The sequence below is a fragment of the Ahaetulla prasina genome, chromosome 8, assembly GCF_028640845.1.
Source record: "Ahaetulla prasina isolate Xishuangbanna chromosome 8, ASM2864084v1, whole genome shotgun sequence".
NCBI classification, from domain to species: Eukaryota; Metazoa; Chordata; class Lepidosauria; order Squamata; family Colubridae; genus Ahaetulla; species Ahaetulla prasina.
The window spans coordinates 66,612,101-66,626,241 of record NC_080546.1 but is presented as its reverse complement, the minus strand read 5'-3'; the positions used below and the strand labels follow the sequence as shown (position 1 = coordinate 66,626,241).

The window sequence follows — 14,141 nt, the reverse complement described above, 5'->3', positions numbered from 1 at the left end:
ATAACGAGATCAGACGGTCCCAGGTGTTACCGATGGTACATTGAAGGTATCGCTGATGTAAAATGCTGCTAAACAGTGCCAATGATGGACAAATGGCCAATACCCAGCCGCCGATGTCACATGCGGCCTACAAGCAGCAAACCGCGATCCGGCACAGCCCTTTCCAGCAGGCATCACTCCATACCCCTCTGCGCCCCACCAGAATGGACACCGCCCTCTGCCATCAAATGGAATCGTAGGTATCAATGCCGCTGAGCAATGCCGCTGAAGGACAAAGCGACAAACATCCAGCCGCCGATGACATATGCGGCCGACAGCAGCAAACCATGATCCAGCCCGGCCATTTCTAGCGAGCGACGCTCCGCGCCCCTCCAAAATGGCCGGCGCCATCTGCCGCCGATGGTATCAATGCCGCTAATGGTATCAAAGCCGCTGATGGTATCAATGCCGCTGAACGATACAGCCGCTGGCCAACGCGTCGAACACCTGGCCGCCGATGTCCTGTGTGGCCGGCTAGCAGCGAAACCGCGATCCGGCCCGGCCCTTTCCAGCGGGTGCCACTCCGCGCTCAGCCAAAATGGCCGCCGCCATCCGCCGTCCGCCTTTCCAGCCCCGTTCCCGGCAGCAAACCCCAAAGATCCCAAACAACAACAAGACCCCAAAGATCTCCTTTCAGCTGTCGGAAAGATGACCTACGGGGCGGCGGGCCCAGGCAGCTCAGCATCCGCCTCCACGGCATCGCAGCCAGAAAAAACCCGACTCACCGTCTGCATGGATCTCAAGATGCCACCATTCCCGCGCATGCGTAGTAGAAGAAAATGGACAGCTAACATCAAAAACATCATCAAAAAAGGACAACAAAGAATGTTCTTTCTGTGCCAACTCAGTAAGCTCAAACTGTCCAAGAAGCTGCTGATACAGTTCTACAGAGGAATTATTGAGTCTGTCATTTGCACCTCTATAACTGTCTGGTTCGGTTCTGCAACCCAACAAGAAAGACACAGACTTCAGAGGATAATTAGAACTGCAGAAAAAATAATTGCTATCAACCTGTCTTCCATTGAGGACCTGTATACTGCACAAATCAAGAAGAGGGCCATGAAAATATTTACAGATCCCTCACATCCTGGACACAAACTGTTTCAACTCCTACACTCAAACCGATGCTATAGAGCACTGCACACCAGAACAACTAGACACAAGAACAGTTTTTTCCCCAAACACCATCACTCTGCTAAACAAATAATTCCCTCAACACTGTCAAACTATTTACTAATTCTGCACTATTAATCTTCTCATCGTTCCCATCACCCATCTCCTTCCACTATGACTGTATGACTGTAACTTTGTTCCTGATAATCCTTATGATTTATATTGATATTGTTTCCTGATTGCTTATTTGTACTTTATGATTATCATTAAGTGTTGCATCATTAAGTGTTAAATTTGTACCCTATAACCATTACTAAGTGTTGTACCTTGATGAAGGTATCTTTTCTTTTATGTACACTGAGAGCATATGCACCAAGACAAATTCCTTGTGTGCCCAATCACACTTGGCCAATAAAAAATTCTATTCTATTCTATTCTAGTAGATGCAAAGATTAGAAAATAAATGAGGAAAGAAAATTAATGAATTAGAAATGAGAAATAAGTATAAGAATAATGATAGATGAAGAATATTTATTGTATGTATTATTATATCATGGTAAGATGTTACAAAAATGTAAGTTGTAAAAAATATTTAGAATCATAATTATATACTGTATACATCTATAAGTATAAAAAAGAAATACCACTCATGTATCATCACAAAATCTCCAGAACCGTAAAGCCTACAAACTTGAAATTTGCCATGTATGTTCCTCTTGGCTTCTAGATGCTAAGAAAGGATTTTTCAAAATGACCATCAGAGCATTAGTATTTCCTATATTATTATTAACAGGCTCTGATGCTAAGGAGTTCTACTCCCCCTCCGCACCTGAAAAGAAATCTGTTCCAAATGCAAAACGCAAGCAGAGAAGTTTCAGTTTCAGTTTTACTTTCACAGCAGCAAGCAGCCTTACTACAGACCAGTTGAGCTAAGCCATGGCCAGGCTACTTCCTGTCTCCTTCTTGCTCACACAGCAAATACCGTTTCACTTTCCGAACAGCCAGGGGTGAAATCGAGCAGGTTCTGACAGGTTCTGGAGAACCGGCAGCGGACATTTTGAGTAGTTCAGCGAACTGGCAAATACCACCTCTGGTTGGCCCCAGAGTGGGTTGGGAATGGAGATTTTGCAGTATCCTTCCCCTGCCACGCCTACTAAGCCACGCCAACCAAGCCACACCATGCCCACCAAGCCATGCCCACAGAACTGGTAGTTTTAAAAAAATTGATTTCACCACTGCAAACAGACCTCTGATGCTAAAGAGTTTTACTCCCCCTTCCCACCTGAAAAGAAATCTGTTCCAAATTCAAAACACAAGCAGAGAAGTTTCAGTTTTGCTTTCACAAGCAGCAACCAGGGGATAGGATAGGGGAGGCTTTTCTGGGGAAAGGCTGAGGGAGAGAAGGGGAATGGGATAGGAGGTTTCTGTGGGGCAAGGCTGAGAGAGAGAAGGGGGACAGGATAGGGGAGGTGCTGTGGCTCCAGCCCACCTCCGGGCCTGGCCCCCTGCCAGAGAGTGACTCAGAGAGTGAGGGGGAAGGGCCTTCAGGACTCCCTTCTCAGGGCCAGCTTCCCTGGCTCAGCTCCAGGAGCCAGAGGCAGACCAGGTGGAAGAGTTGACGAGGCCTCTGTCTCCAGACCCAGCTGAGGACAATCAGTCCTGGTTAGACCCCAAGTTTCGTCGACAAGAGAGGCGGGAACAACAGAAGCAGGGGTGGGGCAGGCCTAGAAAGTGCTGAGTCACGGAGCCACACCCCATAGGGTATAAAAGCAGGAGGGGCTGCTATACTGCTTCGTGAAGAACAAATCAAACTGCCTAAAGAGAACTTGAGCTGAAGTGCTGTTTATTTCTGACTTCCTGGTTGACATGCCAGCACCAAAAAAGATAACAGAAAAACCTTGGCAGACGCTCATTGGGTTGCTGTCAGAGCTGATAGCTCCTGTGGACTCAATTGCCGGCTAATTGAGTTATTTCTCGTGCCTCCTGGACTGAGGTGGGGGGACAGAACAGGAGGCTTCTATGGGGCAAGGCTGAGAGAGAGAAGGGGATAAGATAGGGCAGGCTTCTGTGGGGCAAGGCTGAGGGAGAGAAGGGGTTAGGATAGGAGATGTTTCTGTGGGGCAAAGCTGAGGGAAAGAAGGGGGATAGGAAAGGGGAGACTTCTGTGGGGAAAGGCTGAGGGAGAGAAGGGGATAGGATAGGAGACGTTTCTGTGGGGCAAGGCTGAGAGAGAGAAGAAGAATAGGATAGGGGAGGCTTCTGTGGAGAAAGGCTGAGGGCGAGAAGGGGATAGGATAGGAGACGTTTCTGTGGAGCAAGGCTGAGAGAAGAGAAGGGGAGAGGAGAGGCCGAACATATCTGCTCATTAATTTTCAAGCTGCAAGTGTCGATTTATCAAGCCCAGTCACATATAAAAGTAAAAAACTGTAGAGATACACCGGTACAGAGTTGTTGCAAAGTGGAAATTTTAAGGTAAAATGAAGAAAATTGTATAATAAAAATATTTTTTAAAAGAAGAATCATGAATGAAGGTAAATATATGTGTTCTAGGACAAGGTTCAGGATCCAATTTGGGTCAGACACTGGGATCAGAGGTTTAGTCTTCCAAGCTCTCGGACTTGTGCTAGAGACATCCTCAGGGATCTTCTCTCTACCAGAATGTGTGCTTTGGGCTATTCTATATGCAACATTTATGCAGTGCCTGGTTGGGTGTGCCTTTCTTTTCAAATAGTTGATTGGGGTGTTGCTGGCTGATTATTAAGTTGTTGGCTATTGTTTCCTTATGTTGCCAAGTCACCGGCTCCTATTCTATGTGTTTCTTCCTTTCTCTTCCTTGCGTGTTGCGCAGGCATTTTGTAATAAATCCTGGTGGGTACACTTTGTGCCTGAATAGTTTACGGAGGTACCTTCTGGTCCCAGTGACAGACCCAAATTGGATCCTGCAATGAAAGAACCATTCAGAAGATTCACACTGCAGTTTCTTAGCCCCAGGATATAATATTGATACAGTATTATATCAATAACAACAAATTAAAAGAGCCCTAGTAGAATGGGCTAGATTGCAGTACTGCAGGCTAGCTCTCCCAACAACCTGCAGTTTGATTCTGACTGGCTCAAGATTGACTCAGCCTTCCATCCTTCCAAGATCAGTAAAATGAGGATCCAGTTTGTTGGGGCAATATGCTGGTACTGTAAACCGCTCAGAGAATACTCTGTATAAGTGGTATTGCTGTTGTTAAGTATACAACACTGAAAGTCATAGAAAACCGTAAGGAAGCAGAGAAACATACTTCCTGATGGGCATAAGTGAGCATGACCTTGCATCGGATTACAGAGAAATGCATATTTACACTTTTACACTCTACCTCCAGATGCGATATAGAAGCCACTGGGTGCATACTTGGCCACCACAACCTGATGGGCGTGTTCAGTATAGATGTCAGCAATTGCTGGGTTCTGTAAGAAAAAATAGAATTTCAAAATGTAACTTTTCAAAGAAGTTTACCATCCATTGTCAATTATCCATTTTTGCCAGCCAATCTGATAAAAGATTCTTTGCTAATATGGGATAGCATCACTATCTGGCTTGTGATAGATTCAGATCTTTCTCTACTAATTAGATGGTGCCTGTCCAGGGAGGGCATTTGGAAGGAGAGGCAGCCAGAAGGTTAATGGGAAGATTAAAGAGATGGGGCAAATGGCTGGCTTTCTCAGGGGCAGTTCCCAACCTAGAAAACAGTTTGTTCCTGAGGAAGGCAGAGCTCCTACTTTTCTACTTGATTTCTGCAAAGTGGTCAGTACATTTTTATTTTTTAATTGGATAAGGTTTTTGAGTGCTGTTTTTGAGTGCTATGCTTTTATGTGGGGGGAGGGGAAATGGTTCTTATCCTTTTATTTTTTTAAGCCATTTTGACTCTCTGGAACTGAATAATTAAAAATAATAATGTACTATTACTACTATTATTATTTATTCTCAGAAAAATGACAATAAATCATGCCCATCATCCACGCAGTGATGTTGACAGACTCTATTTACTAGAAAAATAGGTGAGCATGGAACGTTGCAAGTACCTCAGATAGTTGAAGAACAAAAAGGGCATCGGAAGAATAACTGAAGGACAGTGAAGAAGATGCACTTGAAGCTCGTACATCAGGAAGGCCAACTGAATAAGGAGACCAAGCTGGCTTACAAGAAAGACCAAATGAAGAAAAGAAAGGAGGCATGGAAAGACAAAGCATTACATGGTTAAAGAAAATGGCAGGGAAATCAGATAATAACAATGGCTACAATGGCTAAGAGCAGCAAGGTTGAAGAAAGAAGGGCTAAGACACAAGACCAACCCGTAAGAAAAAATGCATACAAAGACAGAATTGAGAAGATAGCAGCAAATAACAAGTGCCGTCCGTACAAAAAAGCTGAAGAAACAGTGGATTATCTAATTGGCTAATTAGATGGTGCAAGAAGATCACACAAACAACAGCATAACAAAGTAACAACAATAGTGCATTGTAAGATCTGCAAGAAATACCAATTGCCTGCTAGCAAAAAGTGGTAGAACCATAAAATAGAGAAAGTAATAGAAAACGAAGAAGCTCAAGTGCTCAGGGACTTTAGAATTCAAATTGCCAAGCATCTGCCACATAACAGGTCAGACTTAACAATTGTCGATAAGACAAAAAAGTCTAGATGGTGGACATAATAGTACCTGGAGACAGAATAGACTAGCAAAGAAAGAACTGGAGAAGGTAACAAAATATAAGACCTGCAAATAGAAATAGAACGACTGTGGCAAGAGAAAGCAAAGATAGTACCTATAATAATTGCCTAGGGTGCAATCCCAACACAACTGGAACACCACTTGAATACCATCAGCAATAACAAATTCACCATCAGTCAATTGCAAAAGCCAGCTTTACTACGAATAGTTTACCTCCTGCAACAATACCTCTCACACCATCAAACATCAACATCTGCCTATCCCAGGTCTTTGGGAAGGACTCAGTAGGTGGATAAAAATGCCAAATCCAGTTTAAATATCAGGCTAATTCTATTCTATTCTCTAAAATATCTCAGAACCATATACCAGAGAGAGTTTGAGAAGGATTCCATGGATGAAAATCCTCAAGGGGAAAGCTTGAGAAATTTTGAAAAGTGAGATTATAAAAGCCAAGTCTAGCACAATACCAATGAGGAAGAAAAATAATGGTTTCAAAAAAATAATTCAGAAAAATAATTCAGAAAAATAATGGTTTCAAAAGAAACCAGCATGGATGCATAAAGAACTATCTGACAAACTGAAAGACAAAAAGGACAAGTATAAAAAGTAGAAAGAGGGGCAAATAACTAAGGCAGAATATCAGCAAATAGCCCGAGCCTGTAAATATGAAGTGAGGAAAGCTAAGGCTCAAAATGAACAAAGGCTAGCGACAAAAGTAAAAAATAACAAAAAAGCTGAAGAAACAGTGAATTATCTAATTGGCTAATTAGATGGTGCAAGAAGATCACACAAACAACAGCATAACAAAGTAACAACAATAGTGCATTGTAAGATCTGCAAGAAATACCAATTGCCTGCTAGCAAAAAGTGGTAGAACCATAAAATAGAGAAAGTAATAGAAAACGAAGAAGCTCAAGTGCTCAGGGACTTTAGAATTCAAATTGCCAAGCATCTGCCACATAACAGGTCAGACTTAACAATTGTCGATAAGACAAAAAAGTCTAGATGGTGGACATAATAGTACCTGGAGACAGAATAGACTAGCAAAGAAAGAACTGGAGAAGGTAACAAAATATAAGACCTGCAAATAGAAATAGAACGACTGTGGCAAGAGAAAGCAAAGATAGTACCTATAATAATTGCCTAGGGTGCAATCCCAACACAACTGGAACACCACTTGAATACCATCAGCAATAACAAATTCACCATCAGTCAATTGCAAAAGCCAGCTTTACTACGAATAGTTTACCTCCTGCAACAATACCTCTCACACCATCAAACATCAACATCTGCCTATCCCAGGTCTTTGGGAAGGACTCAGTAGGTGGATAAAAATGCCAAATCCAGTTTAAATATCAGGCTAATTCTATTCTATTCTCTAAAATATCTCAGAACCATATACCAGAGAGAGTTTGAGAAGGATTCCATGGATGAAAATCCTCAAGGGGAAAGCTTGAGAAATTTTGAAAAGTGAGATTATAAAAGCCAAGTCTAGCACAATACCAATGAGGAAGAAAAATAATGGTTTCAAAAAAATAATTCAGAAAAATAATTCAGAAAAATAATGGTTTCAAAAGAAACCAGCATGGATGCATAAAGAACTATCTGACAAACTGAAAGACAAAAAGGACAAGTATAAAAAGTAGAAAGAGGGGCAAATAACTAAGGCAGAATATCAGCAAATAGCCCGAGCCTGTAAAGATGAAGTGAGGAAAGCTAAGGCTCACAATGAACAAAGGCTAGCGACAAAAGTAAAAAATAACAAAAAAAACTTCTTCCAACATGTTAAAAACAAGAAAAAAGTCAAGGAAACAATTGGCCCATTGCTGGGAGAAAGTGGCAAGAAGGTGACAAGCAACAGGGAGAAAGCAGATCTACTTAACTCATTTTTTGCATCTGTCTTTACACAAAAGGAAAAAACAATCCAACCTATCAAAAACAGCACCACAAAAAAACAGTTTAGGAACACAAGTTAAAATAGGGAAAAAAATGGCAAGTGAACATCTGTCTACCCTAGATGAGTTCAAATCACCAGGACCGGATGAATTACACCCAGGGTTCTGAAGGAACTGGCAGATGAAATCTCAGAACCACTGAACTATATCTTTCAAAGATCCTGGAGCACAGGGGAACTGCCAGAGGATTGGAAAATAGCTGATGTAATTCCCATCTTCAAAAAAGAGGGAAAAAACAGATCCAGTAAACTGCAAACCTATCAACCTAACCTCAATACCAGGGAAGATTCTGGAAAAGATAATCAAGCAACGAATCACCGAACACCTAGAAGCAAACCAAGTAATAACCAAAAGCCAACATGGGTTTGTCAAAAACAGATCATGCCAGATTAATCTTATTGAATTCTTTGACAAAGTTACAAAATTAGTGGACCAGAGGAATGCTGTTGATATAATTTACTTGGACTTCAGTAAAGCATTTGATAAAGTAGACCGTAACCTACTACTAGATAAAGTAGAAAAATGTGGGTTAGACAGTACCACCACCAGATAGATTCGCAACTGGCTGACGAATCGCACTCAACGTGGATGTAGTCCTCAATGGAACTACAACCACATGGAGGGAAGTATGCAGTGGAGTACCCCAAGGCTCTATTTTAGGCCCAGTACTCTTCAACATCTTCATCAATGACCTGGACGAAGGGATAGATGGGGAACTCATCAAATTTGCAGATGACACCAAGCTGGCAGGAATAGCCAACACTCCAGAAGATAGGCTCAAGTTACAGAAAGATTTTGACAGACTAGAACATTGGGCGCTATCTAACAAAATGAAATTCAACAGTGAAAAAAGTAAGGTTCTACATTTAGGCCAAAAAAACAAAATGCACAGGTACCGGATATGTGGTACCTTGCTCAATAATAGTAACTGTGAGAGGGATCTTGGAGTCCTAGTGGATAACCATTTAGATATGAGCCAGCAGTGTGCAGCAGCTGCCAAAAAAGCCAACACAGTTCTGGGCTGCATAAACAGAGGGATAGAATCAAGATCACATGAAATGTTAATACTACTTTATAATGCCTTGGTAAGGCCACACTTGGAATATTGCATTCAGTTTTGTCACCACGATGTAAAAAAGATGTTGAGACTCTAGAAAGAGTGCAGAGAAGAGCAACAAAGATGATTAGGGGACTGGAGGGTAAAACATATGAAGAACGGTTGCAGGAACTCGGTATGTCTCATTTAATGAAAATAAGGACTAGGGGAGACATGATAGCTGTGTTCCAGTATCTCAGGGGTTGCCACAAAGAAGAGGGAGTCAAACTATTCTCCAAAGCACCTGAGGGTAGAACAAGAAGCAATGGGTGGAAACTAATCAAGGAGAGATGCAACTTAGAACTAAGGAGAAATTTCCTGACAGAACAAATAATCAGTGGAACAACTTGCCTGCAGAAGTTGTGAATGCTCCAACACTGGAAGTTTTTAAGAAGAGGTTGGATAATCATTTGTCTGAAGTGGTGTAGGGTTTCCTGCCTAAGCAGGGGGTTGGACTAGAAGACCTCCAAGGTCCCTTCCAACTCTGTTGTTGTTCTTCCAACTCTGTTGTTGTTGTTGTTGTTGTTATATGTTGTTGTTGTTGTTATTATTATTATTATTAAGAAAACAAGCAGGAATGGGGTGGGCAGATTCTTATTAGGCAAAATCACATTTTTGAAGTTCAATCCAGCAAATCAGTGCTGGGTTCTTTAACCCGGTAACAAATGCCTCTTGATCATTTTTTGAAGAACTCAGTGATTCCTTCCAGCCCATGTAACTACTCAAAATACAGAAAAGAGGCCAAAAAGAAGAAAATGCTTTGGACTTGTTGCCCCCAACCTTCAATGTCTGGTATCTCCAACAGATCACTTTTGTGATTCCCCCCATTCCCACGACTGGAACTCACTTTCTTACAGCTTAATATTACTTTGAATCAGGGCACAGTTGCTTAAACAAATTATGGTTAAAATACTGGTTAACTGTATCTAGTCCTTGAGTTAGTTTTCTCCATTGACTCCTCTTGTTGGAAGCCAGCTGGGAAGATGGCAAATGACAATCATGTGAATCACTGCTACAACCATCGTAAATACATGCTAAGCACCCAAATTTTGATCATTTGACTATGGGGATGCTGCAATAGTCATAAGGAATTTTTTTCAGTGCTGTTATAATTTTAAAATGTTGCTAAATGAATGGTTATTTTAAGCTGAGGACTCTCAACTTAACTGTAACAACAAAGTAGAGCGCTGAAGCTGTTACATCGCTGTTTCTGCAAGTATCTTAAGACAGCCATTTCCAGCACCAAATGCACAACTCTGCTCACGTGCATAGGAAAGAAAATGCTGAACATCTAGAAGCATACTGAAGCCCAAAGAACCTGATTGAGAAAGCCAAATGTCTTCTTGCTGAACTCAGGGAGCTTTCTATAGTGCAGGTAACTAAAGGTGGCTTCTTTTTAAAGGTTTTCATAAACATATTTTTAAAAATTGTTTTGAAGAATATTTTTCATTTTAAAGTTGTTGTTTTTTGTGGGAGTGTTATGTAATAATTTATTAAAGTTGTAACTTATTCTGGTAACTTCTTCAAAAGTATATTTACATTCTTTCAAGCATGCTAGAATGCATTTGGGTCCAGTTGAATAGAGTCCCATTTTGGTTATGTAACTACTATATCTGGTCACCATTTTATATTTCATATTTATTTTTTAATTAAATACCAATGTATGAGTCGAGCACTTCTATAATCTATTAAATAAGATGAATAAGTAATGTAAAATATTACATTATGATACTTTAAAAGTAATCCTACTATTCTAATAAAACTATTTCTAAAAATAAATTATCAGTTTGCATAGAGCATTAAAAACCAAAAAAGAAGCACTTTTCCTTATTGAAATTTAGGTTTTAGCAAATTTTCAGATTACATTTTGTCTTGAATTACATTTTGAGACAAAATGTAATCTGAAAATTTCTGTATTTAGCATACTAAAAATAGCATGCTAAAAATAGGAGGCTTAGGGGCTTTTTAATTAGTTGTTTTAATAGATTTTTTAAGGGGAGTTTTAATGGGGATTTTAAGGGTTGGGAGGGGGGGAGGGTGGAGATGGGGGGGGGAGGAAAAACCCATTGGGGTGGGAGGGGAGGGTATGTCCAGTCCCAGTGCGTGCTCACGGCTTTATTTCATTGGGTCCGAAGACGGGGGGGAGGGGGATGTTCAGAGCGTAGAGTGTCATTCCATCTGTACGGTAAGTGGGAGAGGCAGATATGGCGGAGGCAAGGGGTCGCATCGTCCCCTGGGAGCACGTGCTCGATGTTTAAAGGCGATCACGTGCTCCGGCCCCTCAGTCCTTACCCGTTCCCCGGATGGCCAAGATCCTCAGAGCTTGGGTCTTGACTGATGCTGTGCAATGCCCGGTCCGTGGTAAATAAGGCTCCCTTGATTTACGATCTTATACAGAGGGAGTCCGCGGACATTACGGGCATTACGGAGACCTGGTTGGGCACAGAGGGGGGTGTTCCCCTGGTTGAACTGTGCCCTCCAGGTTTCCGTGCATTTCATCAGCCGAGGGCCCAAGGTAGGGGTGGGGGGGTGGCGGTTGTGATTAGAGAAAGTCTAGAGCCGAGGGAGTCCACTGTGCCTCAGATAGCTGGTTGTGAATCCCTCCTTGTGAAGTGGGGCCATAGGAATCAGATGGGTCTGTTGATCGCGTACCTGGCTCCTTGCTGCGTGACTACAGCCCTGCCTGAGCTGCTGGAGGTGCTTGCCGGGGTGGCAGTTGAGACTCCCAGACTTTTGGTCATGGGGGACTTCAACTTGCCATCGGCCGGCTTGTCATCAACGGTAGCTCAGGAGTTCCTGGCTTCCATGACGGCCATGGACCTGATTCAAGTAACTGATGGCCCCACACACACGGGGGGAGGCACACTAGATCTGATTTTTATCTCTGGACAGTGGATTAATGATCTGGTATTAGGAGATTTAATGACGGAACCGGTGTCATGGTCGGATCATTTTCTCCTTCGCCTGGACTTTCAGACCGCCGCTCACCACCGCAGGGAGACGGAGCCAATGCGTTGGTTCCGTCCCAGGCGCCTGATGGACCCTGAGAGGTTCCGGACGGAGCTTGGGCCATTCCCTGAGGATCTTGCCCACGGCACGACTGAAGAACTCGTTGCGGCCTGGGAGCGGGCCGCGACGGGGGCTTTGGACCGTGTCGTGCCTTTGCGGCCTCTGACCCGGCGCAGATCTCACTTGGCTCCTTGGTTCTCTGAGGAGCTGAGGGAGATGAAACACCGGAGAAGACGCCTAGAGAGTACCTGGAGGTCTAGCCGTTCCGAGGCTGATCGGACACTAGTGAGATCTTTTACTAAGACCTACCTAGTGGCAATGAGGGAGGCAAAACGTTCCTACGTTTCCACCCTCATTGCATCGGCAGATAACCGCCCGGCCGCCCTGTTCCGGGTGACTCGCTCCCTCCTTCATCAGGAGGGGCGGGATGACCCCCTACAGGAACGTGCTGAGGAGTTTAACAGTTATCTATACGATAAAATCGTTCAGCTTCGGGATAGTCTGGACCAAAATTGCGATGATCCAAGTGGGATGGCAGAGGCACGTTTTGTTGAGGTTATTTGGGATGAGTTTGAGACTGTGGCTCTCGAGGACGTGGACAGGTTACTGGGGAGGCTACATGCGACCACATGTTTACTGGACCCGTGTCCTTCCTGGCTGGTGCTGGCTACTCAGGAAGTGACACGAGGCTGGCTCCGGGGAATTATAAATGCTTCATTGATGGAAGGGGTTTTCCCCGCTGCTTTGAAAGAGGCAGTGGTGAGACCCCTCCTCAAGAAGCCTTCCCTGGACCCAGCTATTTTGGGAAATTATCATCCTGTCTCCAACCTTCGCTTTGTGGCGAAGGTTGTAGAGAGTGTGGTTGCATGGCAGCTTCCCCGGTACCTGGATGAAGCTGTCTATCTAGACCCGTTCCAGTCCGGCTTCCGGGCTGGTCACAGTACGGAGACAGCTTTGGTCGCATTGGTGGATGACCTCTGGAGGGCCAGGGATAGGGGTTGTTCCTCTGCCCTGGTCCTATTAGATCTCTCAGCGGCATTTGATACCATCGACCATGGTATCTTGCTGCACCGGTTGGAGGGGTTGGGAGTGGGAGGCACCGTTTATCGGTGGTTCTCCTCCTATCTCTCCGACCGGTCGCAGACGGTGTTGACAGGGGGGCAGAGGTCGACCGCGAGGCACCTTACTTGTGGGGTGCCTCAGGGGTCGATTCTCTCGCCCCTCCTGTTCAACATCTACATGAAGCCGCTGGGTGAAGTTATCAGTGGTTTCGGGGTGAGTTATCATCTGTACGCTGATGATACTCAGCTGTACTTTTCCACCCCGAACCACCCCAACGAAGCTGTCGAAGTGCTGTCCCCGTGTCTGGAAGCTGTACGGGTCTAGATGGGGAGAAACAGACTCAAGCTCAATCCCTCCAAGACGGAGTGGCTGTGGATGCCGGCACCCCGGTACAGTCAGCTGCAGCCGCAGCTGGCTGTGAGGGGCGAGTTATTGGCCCCAACGGAGAGGGTGCGCAACTTGGGTGTCCTCTTGGATGGGCGACTGTCGTTTGACGATAATTTGACGGCCATCTCCAAGAGGGCCTTCCACCAAGTACGCTTGGTGCACCAGTTGCGCCCCTTTCTTGACCGGGTTGCCTTATGCACGGTCACTCATGCCCTTGTCACTTCCCGCTTGGACTATTGCAATGCTCTCTACATGGGGCTGCCCTTGAAGTGCACCCGGAGGCTGCAGCTAGTCCAGAATGCAGCTGCACGGGTAATAGTGGGGGCAACTCGTTGCTCCCATGTAACACCAATCCTGCGCAGCTTGCACTGGCTTCCTGTGGTCTTTCGGGTGCGCTTCAAGATTTTGGTTACCACCTTTAAAGCGCTCCATGGCTTAGGACCCGGGTACTTACGGGACCGCCTGCTGTTCCCTTGTCCCCCCCACCGACCCGTACGCTCACACAGAGAGGGCCTTCTCAGGGTGCCGTCCGCCAAGCAATGTCGGCTGGCGGCCCCCAAGGGAAGGGCCTTCTCTGTTGGAGCTCCTACGCTCTGGAATGAACTTCCCCCCGGTTTACGTCAATTGCCTGATCTTCGGACCTTTCGGCGTGAGCTGAAAACGCACCTATTTATTCAAGCGGGACTGGATTGAAATTTTATTGGGGTATTTATGTTTTAAGATTTTAAATGGTTTTAAAATTTCGGCCACATTATAATATTT

At 44.3% G+C, this 14,141-nt stretch overlaps 1 protein-coding gene across 3 annotated transcripts in view; it reads right to left on the bottom strand.

The window, feature by feature from the left end:
- Positions 1-14,141, bottom strand: part of WDR1 (WD repeat domain 1) — a 106,797-nt gene that overhangs the window by 65,713 nt on the left and 26,943 nt on the right. For all 3 annotated transcript variants that reach the window (XM_058191986.1, XM_058191985.1, XM_058191987.1), the window contains exon 3: positions 4,518-4,608. In XM_058191986.1, the coding sequence (XP_058047969.1) occupies positions 4,518-4,608 (91 nt within the window). The remainder of the gene's footprint in view (positions 1-4,517; positions 4,609-14,141) is intronic.